Below are 21,733 nucleotides of genomic sequence, written 5' to 3'. Positions count from 1 at the left end.
TGACTAAAGAAAGTAACTGAAATTCTGTGGAAAATCCCGATCCTCTCATTTTAAAGAGACTTGAAAAATCACAACCAACCAAATACTCACAGAGAAGACCTGGAAATTTTGGAGATAAGCCAGCTAATGTCTGGGACCTAAACCTACAAACAACTATTGAAAGGCTGAGTAACATCTGCCCAGAGGCAATGACTCAATAAGTGAATTCTCCACCCTTACACGAGGAAAGGGAGCCGGTCCCTTTAACGCTGGCCCTGAATCAATGTATATTAGTGTCATAATAGGCATCTAATAAATTTGTAGTCCCAAGGCCAAAACCCATTTCTTTCTGAAGGAAACACAGGGGTGATAAACAGAGCCTGCTTGCACCTCAAACCCTCTTTCCAGTCTATTTATAGATTTTTTTCTATTAAGTAGCTGCAGAGCATGTGCCTGTTGCCGTGCTGTGAGTTTCTTCAAGCAGCAATGGTATGAAATTGTCTCGATTCTTGTTAGTCCCACTGCTGCCCACAGGCATATAAGTAGCAGCAACAAACACTGACAAGTCTGGGCAGTTTTCCTTCTGGTACTATTTGGGAAACCTCAAGTATCAGCAAGTATCTGTCTGCATGCAATCCCAAAGAATCAGGAGCACTTGCCTCACATTTGGAAGATTATTTAGAAACCTAATTTTTAATCTACTTGAATGATCAGATTTTACAGATAATGAGAACTAAAAGTTGCTTTAAAACTGATACAGAATGTTTCATTGCATTCCTCCCTTTCCTGAAAAACGTAATTATTTGAATTTTTTGATGTTATGATCTAACAGTGGTCAAGAGCAAATTTAAAGGCATTTTTGGCTAGATGAATGTACTAAGACTTTAGCTTAAATATCTTATACGGCTCAATTTTAAAATATGATTAAAACCCCCTTGTATTCCAGTGGCAAGACTAAACACGTTTTTAAGATCTCATAATAAACTTCTGAAAATTAGAGCAGAGAACATTCCAGAAGCACTAGAGAATTTAGAAGTGGTTTTCTTCAGAAAGAATTACTACACTTATTATTTCCTTTTATAGTCTTAAGAAGCCACAGTCAGAAAAATAGAAAAAAAATTAGCTACTCAAAAAGCAATTTAGATTCTTCAATATAAATTAAAAAAAACACACAACCTAAAAAGTCTTTACAAGGAAACTTTCAACCATTCAAAGTATCCTTCCCCAAAAAACCATAGCTGAGTCAATAAAGACGCATGTTAGTGCTATACCTCTGACCTAAGATATGCCATATTTTCCCTCTCCAGTGATAGGTTGATATTAATTTGAAAACAAGGTAATGAATCACTTATTTCTTTTGCAATAATGTTTGTCCAGTCAAATCCCCTGAAGTGGAATAATAAAAAAAAGCAGCAGAAATGGTAAGGCAAACAGGGTAAAGAAAACTTATCATATGATCAGCAAATTACACTTCTAATTTCATTTCCCATAAAGCAATACAAATTACTCAGCCTCCTTGTTAGAACCACACACTGCAAACAGCAGTAACTGCAAAGGGATTAAATCCACTACAGCAAAAATAGAGTTAAGAAAATGGTTTCAGTTTCCAGCACTGGAAGAGGCCAAACAACAGATTAACTATTATGTCTTTAGCTCAACAAAAGAACTTGAACATATTTCATTTTTTCAACAATTTAACTATTCTTAAAACATTAATTGGGTAGGAAGTCAATATAGATACAATTATGCCAGGTAAACTCAACAGTTCACAGAGATAAAACATCATTCAATAACACAATCCATTCAATTATATACCTTTTTCCTGAATAATAGTGGATTACCATAGGCTTGTTAAAAATGCAACGTTATTTTATTTGGGTTATAAGATGGCAGTTAGCGATAAAAATTGTAAGTATTCCAAAAAGGAAGACAAAGGTTTGAGTTTTCTTTGTTTCATTCACTATTTTCAGCAAATTTCAGTAACATTCTTGAGAAAGACTGCCCTCCTGTGTTCTCTGATCATAGTGTACCGAGACGAGACAGCCCATGCAGCTGGAATCACTTCAAGCTGGCTTTTTTTTTTTTTATTAAAAAAATCACATTACTGATTCAGAGAGTGAAATTAGCCCACCAAATGTTTGCACAGAAATAAAAGGCTGGTGCAACAGCAGGACTGTTCCTAGGGCTTTCACAGAAGGTGGTAACACTTGCTAGTTGGCATCAGTCCTAGAAATCCATTCTGGGCCTTTAAAATGGCATCGCTGCTCGCAGCTGCTCTTTGCTCTTAACAGAGGCTGTTTATTAAAAGCTCTCAAATTGTTCGATGAGGTTCTAAAGGAACAAAATGCTTGTCAGACACCTTGTAATGAGGTTAGCTATACCAGCTTTTCACGCTAACTGCAGCTCAATGGCACCTATCTTCAGAAAGGTACAAAAAAATCCAGAAGTATGAATCCGTAATAACGTACATTTCCCATGTCATGTTGTTTACAAGTCAAGAATCGTATAAGTGCTTTATAAATAATTAAAACATGAAAGAACACTGTATGGGAAAACAAGCATTTTAGAAATGAAAAAAACCAAGGTACACAACAGTCTGTCATGTTGGAAGTCAGTTCACAGTGAGCTGGCAACTGGAGTGACTTATACATTCCTGCTTTTAAAAACGTCATTTTGTAAGTTAAAGACACAATTGCTCTTAATTTGGTGGAACACTTGATATTCACATAGCTAACTGCATTTCAAAACGTTCAGGAAATCATCTAGCCTCCTATGAGCATTACACTAAAGCACTACAAATCTTGGGGTAAGGGAAAAAGCTTTGCTTTTAAAAGTATTCAACAAAACACAAAAAGCACTTACATAGGCATATAGGCAGCTCTAAGAAAAATCTGGCTATTGTATGCTAATAAACAAATACAAGACTATTGTCACATTTGTGCATAAAAAGCAGTATGTGTGTTGGTTTTTATATGTTATTCTTAACTCAAGAGTGCAGATGTATGAGTGTGCATGGGCAACATGCCTTGAGATAAATTTTATTCTATTTAACAAAAATGTATCACTTGATGCTTCAATTATTTACTCAGAAAAACATGACACTGGGCCAAGTTTAAAAAAAACCCACAACATTATTCACTTATACAAGTACCTAAACCTGCTAGTACTTATACAAATATCTAAACCAGTGTTTTCAGAAACATGTTCCTTGGTTTTTATATCACCGTTTGCCTAAATTACTTAGAAATAAGAGTCAATACTCTGTATGGAAATCCTAGGCCTTTCACCTGTGCATGATATCATAAGAAAAAACCCACTACTTTTTGCTATTTAAAATACACCGCCCCCCCTATTTTTTTTGCCCAGAACAAATATAAAATGCATTTTGCCTTCAATTATGGGCAGCAAAAGGAGGGAGGAGGGAAGCTATTATATGCACCAGGAGGGCATGCACTGGCTCAGTCTTTAGTTATGAAGCCACTTTTTCCTCACATATTACCTTCTAATTTTTCCTTTGTAACTTTGGGGATCACCAAACAAAAATATCAGAACAAGTATAACAAAGTGACACTTTTCCTGTATTTGTTCAATAAATAAATATATAAACATTTTTAAAAAGAGGGGGATTCTTGCAGGGCAACAAGCAAATCAATCATCACCACTCCCTCTTGCATTCCCCTGAATTCAAACTTAATGCTTGAAAACACTTACCCGTGCGATAGAGGTAGTCTTGATTTCAAAGAAATATTCTTAACATAGAAACACAAGCAAAATAATTTAAAACCTGCATGTAACAATCTCCTTCCTGAAACTTTTAACACTGTTTCAATTTAAGTGATTGTTTTCCTTCCTGGTAAAGTAGTAACATTTTTTCATTCATGCAGTGACATAATAAATACTGCTTCCCCACACCTCTCATTAACCAAAAAAAAGCTGTTCATGTTAGTGTTAATTTTTGTATTTGTGTACCAGCATTATCAGTCTCTACAGTCTATTAAACAATACTTAACACTACTTGGCAAGCAGAAGAACTTACACACAACATCCAAACTAAAATCAATTAACGTCACATGACCGGACCATTTCTCATTCTCCTTTTCACATGAGAAACTAAGCACTAGTAAGAAGAGGTATGATCACTAAACTAGAGCTCAGTGGATTTCACACTACAGCCTGGGCTTCACTTGCTGTCACAGCCCATCTGGAGAGGATGCCTGCACGGCAGCAGGACCTCCAGCACCACAGATCTTCCCCGCACAACATGGGAGAGCTTCCCAGCAAGACCCTAAGAACCTAATGCTTAATGAGCTTCTAGAAACTCAGACTAAAGAAGCTAAAGACACCTGGATAGCCAGATAGCCTTGCTCTGATATAGTTTTGTCACAGCAAAGAAGGACACACCTTTAAAGAGAGCAGGGTGATTACAGTAGCTTGCTATTTGCATAGCACTAGACTATGCAAATACAGGTCAGTATTTATTATCATGTCACTACAAACACGCAACGGTACATCAGTCAAGCAGTCTTTGGAATTTAATATTAAGTACTGTTTTTCTCCTTAAAGACACAGGAGGGAGGACAATATTTTCAAAATTGCACATAGACTTGCCCCCAAGATCCATGATACATTTTCTTTCCAATGGATATCAAGCAGTTTTCAAAAGCTGAGCACAAAACGTGCCCCAGATGTCTTGGAATCAAAAGATTCTGACTGACTTCGAGGTACAGATTTAGGTGACATACATAATCACCACACTTTATGTTTGCAAGCACAGAGTACTTCTATATGAGGAATGTAAGCATGACTTTGATATGCCTAGTTAGAATTTACAAAACCGGTAACACTGTTTCTGTTAAGATAATAAGGCAACAGCCCAACTGCAAGACAAGTGAAGCTGGTAAAGAAGTCCATATGGCCCTGAAGAGAGGACAGAGCCATACAGAGAAGGCTGGTGCTGCAAAGGAGAAGTAGGTGGACTGTTTGCAAGGCCAAGGATCTCACTCCCAGGACTCTCAGACCTGATGACCACAAGGAATTTCAAATTCAGCAGCTGCATCCTGTGCCAAAGGTCTGTGACATGATACAGAAAAATAAGCTATTCCTGAAACAGTACATTGAGACACATGACTTATTTCTGGACCAGTACTTCAACATTTTTCCAAATTAAACCTCAAGATACTTTCCATGGCCCATTCCAATGGCTATCATGTTTTTCATTCAGCAATTTCAACTAAATAAAAGTGCCATTTGGAATCTTAGGCCCATAACCTTATCTGCTGCTTCATTAACTACATTCTCCTCCTGCAAGGTCTCTGTTCATTTATAGCACGAAGTAGAACCCAGTATTAGTACCAGTTACCCAGTGTAATTTCCTGTCTGCTGGCACAGGACCTCTAACAAAAGTGCAGGGAAAAATATAAAAGTGAAAAATATGACAGTACTCTCTACTCAGAAGGCATTTTCTTCACATAGGCCTTTTTAGTACCCAGAATGAAGAAATCAATAGTGATTCCATATCACAAATTCTACAAACCAGATGTTTTTGTCAGAGACAAGAATTTTACTCTTTTCATAGACTATTCTGACAAATAATTTTTAAAAGAAGATTTATTGCTAAGACTTTGTTATCCTTGTTCCCCAAGAAATTTTTCATTTGTTTTACATCATATTTCACCTCTTATTCAAGGACTACAAAAAATGTATAGTAGTCACAGAGACTGTAAAAAAGAAAAATTGGGAATTATAAACAGCTATGTGGAAGGAGATAGTATTTTGTATTTGCCATATTACTTGAAAATGACATACTGCTTAAAGATTTTTGACAAATACTTTTGACAAAACATTTGAGCTGCAAACTTGCAATACAAATCAACTAATGCAAAGCAGTTTGTCTATTCTGACTTCCAAGAAGTCGGAGTAATACCAGAAAATAATTTTCCAAAGCTTGCCAGAACGGCAGTGGTTGTATTAGACAGGGCCATAGTATTGCTTTTCAGCTGGATGTTATTGAATTGTGTTTGTGTGACATCTTTGTAGTTCAAATACAGTATGCTTCATTACCTTTTCCTTTTACAATATTTTGCTACAAATTTCTCAGATTTTTAGTAATTAAAAGGAGATTAGTATTTTAAGGAAACACTAATTTAACACAAGGAAGAAGGGATGAATTCTTTTCATCTTCAGTAAAACCACCAATGTATCAAGCCATGTCTTTGATCATTAAACCTTTGTATAAGCCAGTATAAAAAATAAAAAAGCTGCTCACTAGGACCAAGCAAATTCTTCCTTGTAAGAAACAACTATAAATAATAGCAAAAAACCTCCAAACCCTCAAGAAAAAAAAAAAGTCTGAAAAAAACTCTATGCCACGAGTTTTAAAGTGGAAACAGGCAGTCATGATTAACTGTGTATTCCTTATGGCAATAATTTAATTATACAGAGTAAAACTACAGAGCTTTCAAAAAAGCTTCCATAATTTACTAGATAATCTAACAAGCAATTTCCTTATATGGCTGGAGAGAAATCACTGCTGCATGCTTTAAAGCTGGAAGATAAATGGCCTTTGAAACAGAAATCATTGTTACTAACTGGAATAATAAAAGTCTTGCATCACCCTTGTTAGAGATTCCTTTCATATAGATGTATTGCATTTTCTCCTGAGTGTGGTAAATCACCACCAAATCAGTAAAGGTGTTTATTGAATTTATGTAAATTAACATTGAAGCTTTACAGGGAAATAAGAGAAACAAATGAACAAGAAGACATTTAGGGCTCTTACTTTTAAAAATACTTGAAAATGACACCAAGTTTGAAAAAACTCAACATATATACTTTAGCTTGTATGTTTTAGGCAAAAATTAAAACCCGGTTTGTCAATTACCAGACAGTAATCTGGTAAAAAGGTGAAATACCTAACGCAGTCTGGCTAGGAGCTCTGGCTGTTAATTCTGATCTTAAAATTCTAATGAATTCTTCTAAATATGCCAAATATTATGTTACCATTTAGAACTTTGATATTACTCAACTTACATGCTTTTCTTTATGGAAAATCTAGACCACACTGAAGAGCAGACTTTAGCAGTAGAGAATAATCATAACCTTTTGGTAGAATCAGTCAGTAACAAAAACATTTCTTGAAATTTGGTTCAACTCTTACCATTAAATATAGTTCTCACAGTATATTTTTCTCTGCAGGAGGCAGAGTATTTGGCAAACACAAAGATGGTACCATTTCACTCCTACTGCAAAGTGTTTTGGGGTGGAGTTTTTCAGAGTTTTTTTCAAAACTCTTAACCATTTTTAGAAGCAAACAGACCACATATTTAATATCCTGACAGAGTACATCTATTTGTAATTTACTATATATTTACTATAAATGTCTAAAAGGTAGACAATAGACATGAAAATCTCTTATGCTTTGCTATAGTTTATACACTTTCATTCACAAAATGAAAAAATAAAGAACCAAGCAACTTTTATAGTTTACATTCTCTAATTTCTAAACACTCTTTTTGATAGTAAAAAAAGACAAATGAAGGACAAAGCCAGCAAAGAATGATATCTGTAATCTAAAGCAAACCAGCTCAGAATCTGGCACAAAAGAGCACAACTCCATGATTACAATGACCTATCACTTTGAACTTTGTCCATGGAGAAAGCTCAAAATTTGCCAGAGCCACAGAAAAAATAATTTTTTAGCACCATAGTTCAAGCAGACCCATAAATAAAACTATAATTATCCACATCACTAGACAAGTCATATTACAGAATTTCCATAGTTGGGAAAATGTTATAAATAATCTTTGCAACTTATGAAGTATGATACCTTACTGCTGCCTTTGGCAATTCCTGGCAGCAATACCTACCTGGCAATACTCCAAACTGAAGATAACAGGCTAACACAATCCCTAGTTTTCACCTATTCACCTGAAACTTTTCCCTCGTTGTAATTCAAAGCTCACAAAAATCACTGTTTAATTTGAGTGCCTTCATTTTTTTGCACACACAACATACATAAAAACATTCATAGATTTATTTAAGTTTTCTTAAATCAGAACAATTTCCATATATTTTGAATGAGAGAAGGTTCAAGCTCTAGGAAATTAAGCACTAGTTACATCTTACCCAGAACATTTCCTGCAGGTACTAATTCAAGATCTTCAAGTTCTCTCCCCATAAGCAAGTAGAGATTCTCCAACGTACAGCAAGTCATATGAGGTACTGAAGGCATATCATTGGTAGCAGAACACTGGGATGACAGCTACACAGAGTAAAACAATCAGTGCTGGATATTTATCATTTAGTACTGATAAAAACCTCTTCCTCAAAACATCCTTAGCTATTCCAAAGCTGAGAAATACATTCTAAAGCATTTTCATTTCCAAAGTCAGATATTAAAACCAAAATATACTTAAATACATCTTTTCCCCTTCCAAAAACCCAGTCTTGTGGCAAAGAGTATATGTTACTAAGAAAATAAAAAATAATATTTTATTTGCTAATTTTTAGGTGCATACTACTTCTAGCTCACTTTTCATTCTCACCGATAAAACAAATGCGTTAGAAGTTCATTACTTATTAATTCACTTTGTGATCACAATCTCAAAACATTTAACACTTTTTTTTTCCCAATACTATTAAGCACCTTCCTGTTCCCATAAGGCATTGTTTTTTCCTTAGCAAATTTTCTTTGAATCTAAGTATGCACAGGCTGGATTTATTGTTAGTTAACACAACACTGTACCTTAAACTATTTTGGAAATGAGTTTACAGACACAATCAGCTATTACCACAATCATCTAAATTACTTTGATACTTTTTAGAATATTGGACTTGATTTTTTATTTTTTGAGTGAGCTATGTGTAAAAAGTTAAGTCATCTGTGTTTCAGAAGAATCCCACATTACAGTAACAGTTCAGTGTCACCTTATGCAAACAGTTTGCTTACCTTATGCAAAGACTCAGCAGGATCATATTTTGGTCCTAAAACAAAGATCTTTTGCCCTCTTCGTGCCACCCCACTGAACACTCTAGCAAAGGCAATGAAAGACTCCTTGTCGTCTGCTTCCTGTTTCATTGCCTTTGAGGTCGTGATCTCTGCTTGACCGGTGAGCTGTTGCTCTTCACCTAATCAAAGTTAGAAAAATATATGAAGTATAAAAGCAGTTTCTGCCTCATCATCTAAAGAAAAAAAAATAATCAATTACATATTGTCCTATCACATCTGTTGACACATTAAAAGACAGTAAGAATGTCCTATTGTAACTCATAATCCAGTCCTCATACACTGCTTCTGTACCAATGTATTTAGGCTGCTTAGGTTTTGGGGTGTTTTGTTGGTTTTTTTAACAGTTACTCTCATACAAGCTTAAAGGAATCAAAGTTATATTGGCATAAAGTATGCTAGTATCAAGTCTATAAGGAGGTTCTAGCAGTAAGCTCAATAAACCTGAATGTTTCTACCCCACACACAAGAGCAAAAGTCAATGGCCACACCTTTCTACTTGGGGTGAAAATTATTTAATTTTTCAGCAGAGCATCTCCTTCAAGCATCATCTGTATTCACTGACTCAAAGTAGAGACTAAGCATGTTTTCAGGCTATAAGAAGAGGTATCCAAGGCACTATAACAGCATTTATGAACCATCAGCTTTCTTACACATTGCTCCTCACTCTTCGTTCTGTTCCATCTACTGAACTGTTGGGACTGGCATGTGTACCTTTGTAAGGTACAGAGCCCTTGACAACACCGAGACTCTACTATTAAACATCCTCTGAGAAAAACGGATAGCAGAACACTACGTACCTTTCCTATCACCAGTGTTCCCAGTTACTTCAGATGAATTTTCACTTGGGGGCTTTTCTGACAGTTCCTTTCCTTGATTTGCTGCCAATTTTTCTGCATGCCTTCGTTTCGCAAGTTCACGCCGATGAGCTATTTCTTCTTGAGTTAAAGGCCTACATTGTATTTTAAAAAATTAGTATTTGGAAATGTCATTTAAATTAAAATAAAGTAAATCACAATAATCAGAATACTATATTTGGCATAAGTAAAAACTTATGCAGAATGCTTTTTGTCCCCATGACACTATATATTTTAAGTCAGCTAAAGTTAGCAAATTCTTCCTCTGTCATGTTTAGGAAGAGGCCACCATGTTAAACTACTGTTTATTTTATTTTAATAAGTCAAGTTTCTCCCACTGACGTGCAAATTCTCACTTTTTCAGAAAACATCCATGCCGATTTTCAAAATTGTTTTGTACACCATGAGCTAGAATGACAGCTGGGACTAAGCGTACTTGCACTAATCTAAGCTTACCTGTGTCAAGATAGTTAGAAAAAAATATTAAACTTTTCTACCAAATACACAGGGATCAAATACTGTCATTTTAAATTACTTGTGGTATCTTTATTATTTTAAGGTTGTCTTTAAGGCAAGTGTTCAAACGCAGGGAAAAGTCTTTGCTTGCTATAGCTACCTTTCCATAGAGTGAATAACTTCATAAAGGACAAAAGACTTAAAGCTGAGACGACAAAAACAACAAAAAAATAATGTTATTATTCTGATGGAGTTTCTAGCTACCCACTGGTAAACACTGTCTTAAAACAAAGTGCCTTAACATAAGATTTAAAGCAATAAAAATTAACAACATTATGATTCTTACATAAGGCAATATAAACAGACTTGGTTTTTAGTGCAACTCTTTTCAAGCATTTTAAACAGCAAAGTGAGTTCTACATATATGAAATCTAACAGCACTGGCTGAAATTGCCCATTTGATTTTTAAATCTGGCCCTAAATAAAAATCTGTGATACGAGGTTATCTTCTAATTTAATGAAGTCCAAACAAGGAAATAAATTTCAGATTCTAGTCATCATCTCTTTCCGATTCCTCTTCTGTTTCTATTAATTTCCCATATAAAAAAGCTGAAATGTTCATCCTGCTATCATTACAGATACTCTTAAGAATAATCTATTCAGTTTTGTAATTTCAGTATCAACAGTTTCTCACGTAACTTGCTGTCAGGTGCCTGCATTAAAATAAATAATCTTTATCACCGTAGCTTAAAAGCAGGAAAAAATACACAGATATGATTTTTTTCATGGAACTAGAATGCTTGCTTCTTTTTTTTTTTTGTTTTATTTGGGGGGTTTTGTTTTGTTTTTTTTTTTTTTGCATTGGGAGTAACAGTAACATATATTGCTTTCCAGCATTAATAAATAATTTATTTCCAAAATAATAACCAATGCATTTTTTTATATTTTATAAATATTCTTAATGGAATTCTAACTCGACAGAAGAAACAGAAGAATTTTATCGTTAAACATGCATTTGTACAACACAATTGGACAAACTAATCAGTCTTAGATCTTGACTTCAACTCAAGAAAGTGAACATAATCCCACAGCAAAATCCCATTTACACTATGTCCTTACACCTGCATTTGCTCAAATGACGGAGGCCAGAACAACAGTTCTTAGTATTAAGATGGGTTCAGGATTTTTTCAGTCAATTGTACCAAGCACACACTTTGATGAACAGAGCACTAAAAACAAGTGCCCTATTAGGAGTTTCAGCTTGTTTAGCTGTCTTGGGCAAGTCACTTCCTCTCTTTAATTGCCACACATAGAAAAACAGTTCAAGATTTCCTGAATAGCAGAGTAGTAGTAACAAATGATAGGGGGAAAAAAACAGTGTGAAGCACTACAGTAGTAGAGCAATTTTTCTTTACAGAACAGGCATACAATTATGATATCTACTGGAAAAAAAAAAAAAAAAAAGGAAAAAAAAAGGACTGAATCACATCCCCATATCAACTATTCCCAAACAGGGAACCAACCCATCACTTAAGGGTCAAAGTTTTTATGTGTAGCCAGTAAAGGCACTTAATGGACACTTACCCTGCCCTTAACTGGATTAATTAGGGGCAGGAAGCCCCGAACAGATTATGTGGCTGAGACCAAATCACTGCCAGTAATATTTTTTTTATAGCATATGGATGCTTTTCTGCATATAATACGTTCTGTAAGAGACTTATTTTTAAAATGTTTAATGACACCCTTCATTTTATCAAAATCCTTCTTAAAATGAGGAAATCACTTCCAACATGCTTATTGTGCTTACCATGAATCTAAACATTCAATGCAAAAGAGTAAGAAAACTATATATAAATTAAAAAACTCTCTAAAAATTATCTAAGAGAGGCCTCCAGGGTAAGATGTCAGAATTTGAAGGACAGACTTTCAGAACTCAGGACCTGGGACAGACACATTTTGTGTCATAGAAAAGGCAAAATATAAGACAAAATTGCCACTCCAAACTTCTCAGCAACTGTTTTTTCTTCTTTTTTTTTCTTTTAAAAAAATCATCTCTGAAACAATCATTGTGACAGAATTAGGAATACGTATCTCTGAAATTTGGGACAATGTGGTATTTCTCTTTGGTTTGTTTATTTTATTGCAAAAGAGAGAGAGGTTGAACAATACAAAATGCAAAGCAGATGGTGAAGAAGAAAACTTTTTTATGATGATTTTTTTTTTCCTGAAGGCAGCTGTTCGAAGCTATTTAAGGGTTTGGAATGTCTGAAAAATTCTCATAGGAGAGAGATTGATAGGGAAAGCATAGATGAGACAGCCAAGGGTGTCATAAATGCAGTCTATATATGATGGCATAGTATACACATGAAGACATATGTATGTATTCCAACACATTTTATTGTCCAAAAATACTTCTCATTTGTGTAAATAATCCTGAGAGTAAAAGAAGAAAGGTTGTTTGCTTTTTTCCCCTTTACATGGCATTTTTAAAAGTATCAGTATATTTCGGCGTCAGATAACCCTAATCACAAATGTTAAAGGTACCTTAAAATTCAGAGTACATTGGAGTAAGTTGCAATACATATAAGCACAGTTAATTACATTCTCAATTTGATAAGAAGCAGATTGAGTGTGGGTGGGACTTTAGCTAGTAGGTACAACCTAGACTTCCATCCTGGTTTCTGTCAGCGTCAATTTCTATAAAATTAGTCACTCCCAGTAGTATGATTAGAAACCACAAAAAGATAATGTTGTCAAATAAATCCTTATATAGAATTGTAACACACTCATGCAGAACACAGAACAAGATTAATGCACATAAGGCACTGGATCTGCAACAAAACCAGTTTTACATTATACCCTGATTTATTCAATTTCTCCAGTTGGCAAAACCAATCAGAAGGGAAATCAATTCTGAATAAATGCTGACCAAACCAGAAGAAAGATTCTCTCATCTTCTTCCCTACCATATTTCCTTCCTCCCTCTTTTTTTTCACTCCTTAGGAAAAGATCTACAGACTCTAATACTGGCAGAGAAAAATGGGACCATGCAGTCACACAAAAAACAGGAAATGAAAATTCTGGAACAGAAAGAAAAAAGAGAGATTCTCTGCCCCCAGAGAGGTGCTACAGCATCCAGATACCATACACGTGAACCTGGCACTAGAGCTGACATAGAGGGGTAACCACATTATTACTAACTCATCTTAACCTCAACCATGCAGTAAGCAAATTCTATGGAAATAATAATGTGGAAAAGAGTAAAATATACATACTATTACCATTCAGTAGATTGTTGGTTAAATGCAACATATTTCAGGTAACGTAAGCAAGCTACGGCCGAGTCCTTCTTTAGTCCCACGTTCCCCCAGGATAACTCATTTAGTTCAAACTGAATGACAACTAAACTTCTCCATGTAATGCATTCTCTGAATGCAATAGCTTTTCCAAGCCTTCCATGTTATCAAAGAGAGACTTCATTCCAAAACATTTCAAAAAATCACAGTGAATAATGAAAACAAAAACCCAAACATAAATTGGCCTCCGACTCTTATAGGAAGTGTTATGTTGCTTTTTTTTTTTTTTTAAAACTTTTTTTTAAAACCTTCAGACAATTTTAAAAAGGAAGCATCACAGTCAGAACATCAACTGATTTCCAAAAGATCAATACTACCATCAACAAAAGTCTGTGATGCATCTCCTGTGCCATGAACAAGGTTTTGAAGTGGCTGAGAATACTTTCTCTCTGTACTGTTTTTACCAGTTTAAATTCCATGAGCTCGTGGACACGTGCTTGACTTCATAAAACTAAGGAGGCAATTTCTGTTAACATCTTTAAATCCAAGTAATTTATAAAGAATATTCTGGATTCCTCATTATTCTGCTCTTCATAATTAAGATCTAGTTAAATCACTGGCTCCTGTTCTGCCTACCATATGGCACTCAAAGACTTCTGACAACAGCTTGCCTAAGGACAGCTCTTTCAAGTGCAGTTTGTTTGCTGTAATTCAGCAGAGTATGTCCAGTGGTCTTCCTAATCCTACTTAAATTCATTAATTTCTGGATTAAACTGCTTCATGTTCATGGAAATATTTCCACTCACAAACTAACGTACACCTACTATCTCCCATCTTGCAACTGAGAGCACCAGGCAATTCACAGTAGAAACAAATGCGTATACACAAAACTAACTGAAAACTAACTGAAACTAACTACTGAAAATTATCCAAATAAGAATTTCTATAGAACTTCATACAATAATCTTACAGGGCTCCTGCAAAGGGGAATACTCAATAACTGTTTTATATTATATTGTATTATATATAGCAGTTATCATTCATTCTGAGATATGCAATGAAATTAAGATATCAATACCAAGCTGCACCCTGCCTTGAAACACACTCGACTGATATACTGACCTTTGATTTACCTCACGTACTAATGTGCAATAAAGAAGCAAGACTATTTCAGAATGTTACAAGCTTTTCTCTCTTAAGCTTACAATTACAGAAACTAAATTATGCCCAGATATTCAGATTTCATCAATTACTACATATTCCTCTCTTAGATCAGTTCTAAAGATCTTAGCTGCATTCAAATCTATACTGTTACAATGACATTTATTTCACAATAACCATAAGTATGGTTTCTAATTTTTGAAAAGTATATATTACTCTATTAATAATGTAACTGGGTGCCATCTTCAGATGTGAACTTGTAAATCTGACAGGCTGTTCAGATGACTCATGTCATATTCATTTCTAATGCACTAATTACAACATAAAACAAACTATTAATGCAAACAGAAGATGACGGGTTCAGATCACACTGAAGTCACTGGATGTCATATTGCCTTTAAACATAAAAATTCATTAACTTGCAAGAAGATAGTAGCTTCTCACAGAGTTTGGAGATTCATAAATGTTCTCTTCTTTTGATCAAGACAATGCAATGTCTTTTTAGCTGAAGGTTGGGCAAAAATCACAGGATTTATATTTTTTCCAATACAGTTTTTAGGAAACACTAGAAAGGAAACAGGTGAAGTACACTACAGTCTGTTGGTTTAGGAGATGCAAACAAGCTGTACCACCAAACAAAGAAACAACCATTATCATTTCACGCAGAATCATTTGTGAAAGGGCATATTTCATGGTGACACCTAAGGAAAAAAATAGTCCTGATTTCACCATGACTGAGGAGAAAGAAGCACCTTTCATATTATCTAAGGAAGGCAGTAAAGGTATTACAAGTTTTATATCCCTTAGTGCAGTCATGAAATATAATTTTACTATACCAGGTTATCTAGACTTTTCTTTATTACCACTGCCAAGTAGAAATGGAATTTCTTTAATGTACTCTATTTATTTACATTATTCAGCAGGATTGTAAGAATGATGGATTTGAAGTAACAGAAATGGTTTGCGTCCTATTGCTGGCCTTGTATCCCATCACTGAGATGTTTACACTTAAAGCTCTACAAAGCAGAGGATTTAATAAGAAACATCTCATACCCAATTTACATTTTCTCAGTATTTTATATTAAATACACACAGCAACAAACAAAATTACTTGAACACGATCATAACTAAGTATTTCTCTTTTACACTGGGTTAGATAAAGACAGAATTCTGAGCCCTAGGAAGTGCAAGCTGGAACATTTATACCCTGTACCCAATGCCAAGCTCTGCCTTTGTTTCTACACCTACACTCAACCATCCTGTTTGAGACTGCTGTTCAATGTAAAACTCTAGTGGAAAGGAGAGAAAGAAACAGCATATGCTGAATGAACACCTAATTCTGCACACAGCAATACTTAAGAATAAATAACCACAGGCATCATCAAATAACCATGCACTCTTACATAAAGCAAGTAGCTCCAAAAGAAGCCAATATGGCCCTGTTTCCTACTGGGTTTGGTTATAGATATTTTAGTATCCAATGTGAAGGACATCACACCACAATCTCTTAACAGGGGTCCTAATTTGTTTGTCTACTCTGCCCAATCACCAACTTTCAGAAAAATTACACCTTGTATGATTTGGTTGGCATTAGTAAATAATTTCAGAAGTTCAGACAGAAGAAACTGGAAGACATAATAATATTTGCACAATTTTCATTTCTTTTGAAAACCTGATAAAAACTCTGGGACATGCTGGTACCATATAAAAGTTAAACTGCAAATCTTTCCGAAGAAAGATAAATATAAGCTGCCAATCTGTTGTAACCTGATCACAAATTATTTTCCCATGTATTCTAGTGTTGTAACAGCTGACAAACTTTGTTATTTAAGCTGTAAAATCAAAAACATAGCAGTTTTAGTACAGAATCTATTAATTTTTAAAGTCACCTTCTAGGAGATATTAGTTGCCAACAGCAGTCTCAAAGGAGGCTGTTTTAATTAAAAATCTAGCCCTGAACTTACAAGAGCTTTCCCAACCTATGCTTAAAAAGTATTAGAAGTAGGTGGCAGAAATAAGACAAACTGTAAAGATTTGAAGCTTCTAAGAAATTTACAAAAAGGAAACGTTACCCAATAGTAACTTATAAAAGGAAATAAAAAGGCAGCAGCATGGATCTACTGTTTTTTTTTCCTCTGGAAGTAGAAGACTGTAAGACTTGAAAAAAAAAAAAATCTAGAGAAAAAATTGAAATTTTTTTACATGCTTTAACATGCTTAAAAACACTCCCTCCCTCAGCCCCCACAAGAAATGCAAATAACCTAGCAGAGAGGTCCAGCAGTCAAACATCAGAATACATAAGAACGCAATTATGGCTCCTCAAAGTTAACATGTAAATGGAGCATTTATCAACATTCTTAAATAGATGAACATGAAGCCACTGTTAATCGAGACAGTGTAGGTATTCTTTGTTTCTTCCTATGTTCAGTCATTCTTATGGTGCATCTTCATGGAATGTGGGTTTAAATATTAGATCTCACACACTCCACACAACCAACACTCAATTTCATTAAGCACAATCTTCACTGTGTACCTGTCAATACTACACAGTGGCCAATATAACTTAATGTGCTTAGGAACACACACAATGCTGTGTTTTTAAAACACTTATATTTCGTTTCACAGACATATCTTTCCTTCCTCGTTAAAGCTAACCTCCTTTCCCGACTTCTTCAAGAGCTGCTTACCTGCAGAATCTTAACAATTAAAACTGTATTATTAGTTTTCAAAAAAAATGGAGTTCAACTGCTACTTCAAAACAAAATTGTTAATACCACCCAATCAGCAAAATTACAGGGTGCTGATAATGACTGGTTATTCCCAAAGAAAAAACAGTCATATCACTTCATTTTAATACTAGCCAATTAGTAATGAGTTGAATAATTTAATATTAAGGCTAGCAAGAAATACCTTGCACAGAGGTGCAAGACACTGCAGTTTTCAATTTACTGAATAAACAGGGAGAAAGGCCATATTGCCTACAGTCATCACTAATATGCCTCAAGTCTCCCAGAAAGAATTCAAGTCGTCATTCTCCTGCAATATTATCTCATAAAGCATAATCTATCTAAATTTTGTTTGGATTTTTGGATCAGCTTTGCATTAATTGGACTATCAGTCAACTGCAATCCTCCAGTCAGCTCAGTACAAATCTTGAGGTTTTTCAAGTCAGAGTGATGATCAGAATTACAGATTTGCTATACAGTATACAGAGTGCAAAAAATGAAATCATATTTGGGTTCTGAAAACCAATAAAATTGAGAGCAGCACATTTTTTATTTAAGGAGAAAATACAACCAAAAATCACAATGCATAAGCTTCTGTACTGAATGCATCATTCAACAAAAAAAATAAAAAACGGAGCTGGTCATACAGATATTATGAACCACAATACACGGCAATTTTTTTCAAAATATTATTTTGTCCATGGGGGGAACTTTTTCTCGCTTTTAAAAGAATAAAAGTTTAACACATGGCATATAACCACACACGTAAAACAGCTCCCCTCCTGAAGGGGAATGACTACAAAGAGCAGAAAAAAAACCACCAAGAAAAATATAAGATGAATATCAAAGGAGAGAGGGAAGGAGAGTTTATCCATGCGGCAGAATGCTCATAAGCAAACGACATAGAATGAAAAAAGAGAAGAGCTATCCATTAGTTTTGGGAAAGTCAGGATCTCTTATAAATAGTCTTTTGCTTGAAATCCCAAGTTGTAGTTACAAAACAGGATTTGCAGTAATTAGCTTTTTTTTTTTTCTTAAATTTGACTAAAATCTTGAAAATATGTCCAAGACTTTCTGTGTTTGATATATGTAAAAACCACCTTTGCTTCTATGTTACAGCCTAAAACTTTTCCCAAGGAATCTTGATCCTCCCAACAAATAAAAGATCAGATCATCATCAGTGATAGAACAGCCAGAAAGTGATGGTCTCAGTGCAGTCTCCTCTAGTAACTAGAGTATATATCCAAGAAAGGAGAGAAAGCAGGAATGGCACTGCTGTGCTACACCAGTACCTGGGCAAGAACCGGTTTCAGATACATTTAAGGACAGAACTCAAAGTAAAACTGCTCCATCTAGTGCCTGGTCAATCCATAAGTGCATTGCGTCTTTTCCCTGAGTTCAAACTTATTGCAAGAAAGATTTTTGGTGGAACGTCAGTAGACAAGCCTGATAAGAAAAAACTTAGGCAAATCTAGGAAGTGTGTGCAAAATCTAGAAAGTAGTAAAACTTTCAAACATTACTACCACAACAGTACCATTTTTTGCACAAATGATTAACAGTCACAGTAAGTCTAATTTATTAGAAAGATTAATATTTTCTGTATTGCTTCATTATACAGTGACAATCCCAGGAAAACATGAAATGGCCAGTTAATACAGAAGTTGACTACTGAAAATGCTCCAGAGGCTTAGAAGGATAAAAAGTTAAGATGAACTCCATTCTTACAAACTCATCATAAAAGAGTGTTTCTTCTGTTAAAAAGCAGATGGTTTCAGCTAAAAGTTCCACTTAACTGTTTCAGGGAAATTAAATTTACCATTCAAAGAAGATGGTCATTAAACAAAAAGCTGTAACAAAAAAATCTTCCAAACCTCCCAGAAGAAAATCTTTTGAAATACATTAATGCCTTTCAGTTCATTGCAAAAAGTTACTCAAGGTTTAGACTATTTTAAATAACTCATTTTATTTTGCACTTGTAATGGACTGGGTGAGCATGAAGCTATTATACCAGATATGATGGGAAGTGTTTCTTGGTACAAATACAAGCTGTTACAATCATGTCAACACAATCTTACTGAAAAATAAAGAAAGCATTACAACTGAATCGTGTTTTCAACCAAACATCTTAAAACTGCATAGAACGTATGCATTAGGATAATATATTTGGACACAAGTATTCTCCAAAAAATGTGGCTTTTACTCCACAACAAATTTGCTAAATCATCTAAACCTAAGATGATCTAACAAATCATCTCTTCAACTCATTCAGAAAATCTCTACTTTCCAAAAAAAATTTATTACATCTGAAGAATCAGTGAATTATTTTCTCAGGTCTAAAACAATTCCTCCATGCTTGCAATCTAACTTTTTTACCTAAAAGTATCTAATAGAGATCAGAAAGGTAAATGTTACATTTTCTTACCTTGGTTTATTGTGTGGTAATGCCTTTGCATCAACAGCAAACATTTTGGAAACAAAGACAATAACTGGGGCTGTTTCTTCACTACTGCATTTCATAAAAGCTGAAAAAACATAAAAGAAAGTTATTTGCACAATTTTTTCCCAACAGTATGGATAGAACTATAGCTTTCCATTAATTTTCTAGGAATTACTGTTTAGTTTCTATTTCAAAGGATAATATGCTAAAGACTAACAGGAAAAGGAGAAAATTACTTTAATCACTTGATAACATTGCCCATATCTTCACGCCTATTTCACAATAAAATAAGCAAAATTGTAAAAATAGAACTCTTTATAACAAACTGCATTTACTGCAACTAGACATGTTGTTTTGGTATTTAAAACTGAATTCATAAACTGGTTTAGATTAGAATGAAAGAGAGAGCAGCTTAGCATTAAGATCGAGCGATATATTCAGTATCTAAAAGTATTCTCCCTCTTTCCAAACCAAAGGAGGAAGTCCTGCTTGTGTGGTCACAAAATCAGAACAACCTAACAGCAAGAATGGATATTCCTCAAAGGATGAGAGATCCACACAAAAGTCATTCAACACTTCAAAAATTTCCATAAACTATTTTTTTCATCCAACTTGGAACACATTATCAAATCCAAAATAGACATGATACCATTCAGAACACCTAACAGAAATTAAATAGTCTTTTCCTACATTTCTGCCTTTCCTCTGATGTAGGAAAAGACTATATTATAAAGTGCTTAGGCAAAAAAAGCGTAAGACTACAACCAAAACTTAGCAAGATATTCACAAAATGTGAAGTACACTATTTTTTCATAACCAAGAGCAGTAAGATCTGAGTTTACAGCAGCAAATTTCTTCTAATTAACTTATACTGATACAGTATTGAATACTGTTTGCAGAACACAATGTTTGTAAATATTTAGTGAAGGATGAAAGTACCAGTTGCTTCACCCCTGGGAAACAATTCCTAACAGCCTGTCAATTTGACATTCACATCTCATCTTAAATTGACATTTGGTATCTCATCCCTTTAGATTTCTTGAAGGTCTTTTCAAAACATAGTTCTATAAACACCTTTTACTACACACATGAAGTTCAGAAATGTTTTTAACTGTTAATATCTTAAGCACGGTATCTTCCTGTATTTTTTACTAAACTACCTCTTGAAATATCAGAGAACATTTACTACCTTACAACAAAATAGTATTCTGCTATATTTTTTCGGTCAGAAAGAATGCTTGCAGAACAAGATCATACATATAAGGCATATTTGTTCTCTACAAGTCTGCCTGAAAAGATCATCTGGGAACATTATTTTCCAGACTACCAGTTCTGGGGGAAAAACATCACTTCATTCTATATAGAACTTCCTAACCCACAGAGGAAATTACCACATAAACATGGAAAATTACGAACTTTGGTGCCACTGAGCATTACACCCATACCATCAGTTTCAACTTTGATTTTTAATTCCGCTAAATACTTGATTCAGCTTCAGCAATTATCACCTGTCTTTCAGTAAAACAAACTCAGAAGTTGCTCTCCTTTCCAAGGCATTACATTTTTGTAAAGGACATGCATGTACACTGAGTTTATGTTTATAAATAATTCAAAGATAGAAAGCATCCTGTACACCAAGCTTATTTTCATTACTGCCTAGATACAGTTCTTTTACTGCCTATAGCACAGTTAAATCATTGAACATAGTCTTTCCAGTCTCAATTACAATTTTATAGCACAGGACTCAGTTATTATTAGACTTCCTCTCGCTTACTTTTACATACAGACATCCAGTGTTCAACACAACAGAGTCTGA

The 21,733-nt window shown here is 34.6% G+C and overlaps 1 protein-coding gene across 3 annotated transcripts in view; it reads right to left on the bottom strand.

Moving 5' to 3' along the window:
• EFTUD1 (elongation factor Tu GTP binding domain containing 1) overlaps positions 1-21,733 on the bottom strand; it is a 79,399-nt gene that overhangs the window by 46,502 nt on the left and 11,164 nt on the right. For all 3 annotated transcript variants that reach the window (XM_014944733.1, XM_014944734.1, XM_014944736.1), the window contains exons 12-15: positions 19,903-20,002; positions 9,784-9,935; positions 8,927-9,105; positions 8,104-8,239 (exon numbers count right to left, since the gene is read on the bottom strand). In XM_014944733.1, the coding sequence (XP_014800219.1) occupies positions 8,104-8,239; positions 8,927-9,105; positions 9,784-9,935; positions 19,903-20,002 (567 nt within the window). The remainder of the gene's footprint in view (positions 1-8,103; positions 8,240-8,926; positions 9,106-9,783; positions 9,936-19,902; positions 20,003-21,733) is intronic.

Source organism: Calidris pugnax, unplaced genomic scaffold (assembly GCF_001431845.1).
Source record: "Calidris pugnax isolate Ruff unplaced genomic scaffold, ASM143184v1 scaffold70, whole genome shotgun sequence".
NCBI lineage: Eukaryota > Metazoa > Chordata > Aves > Charadriiformes > Scolopacidae > Calidris > Calidris pugnax.
This window is presented reverse-complemented; position numbering and strand designations above follow the sequence as displayed.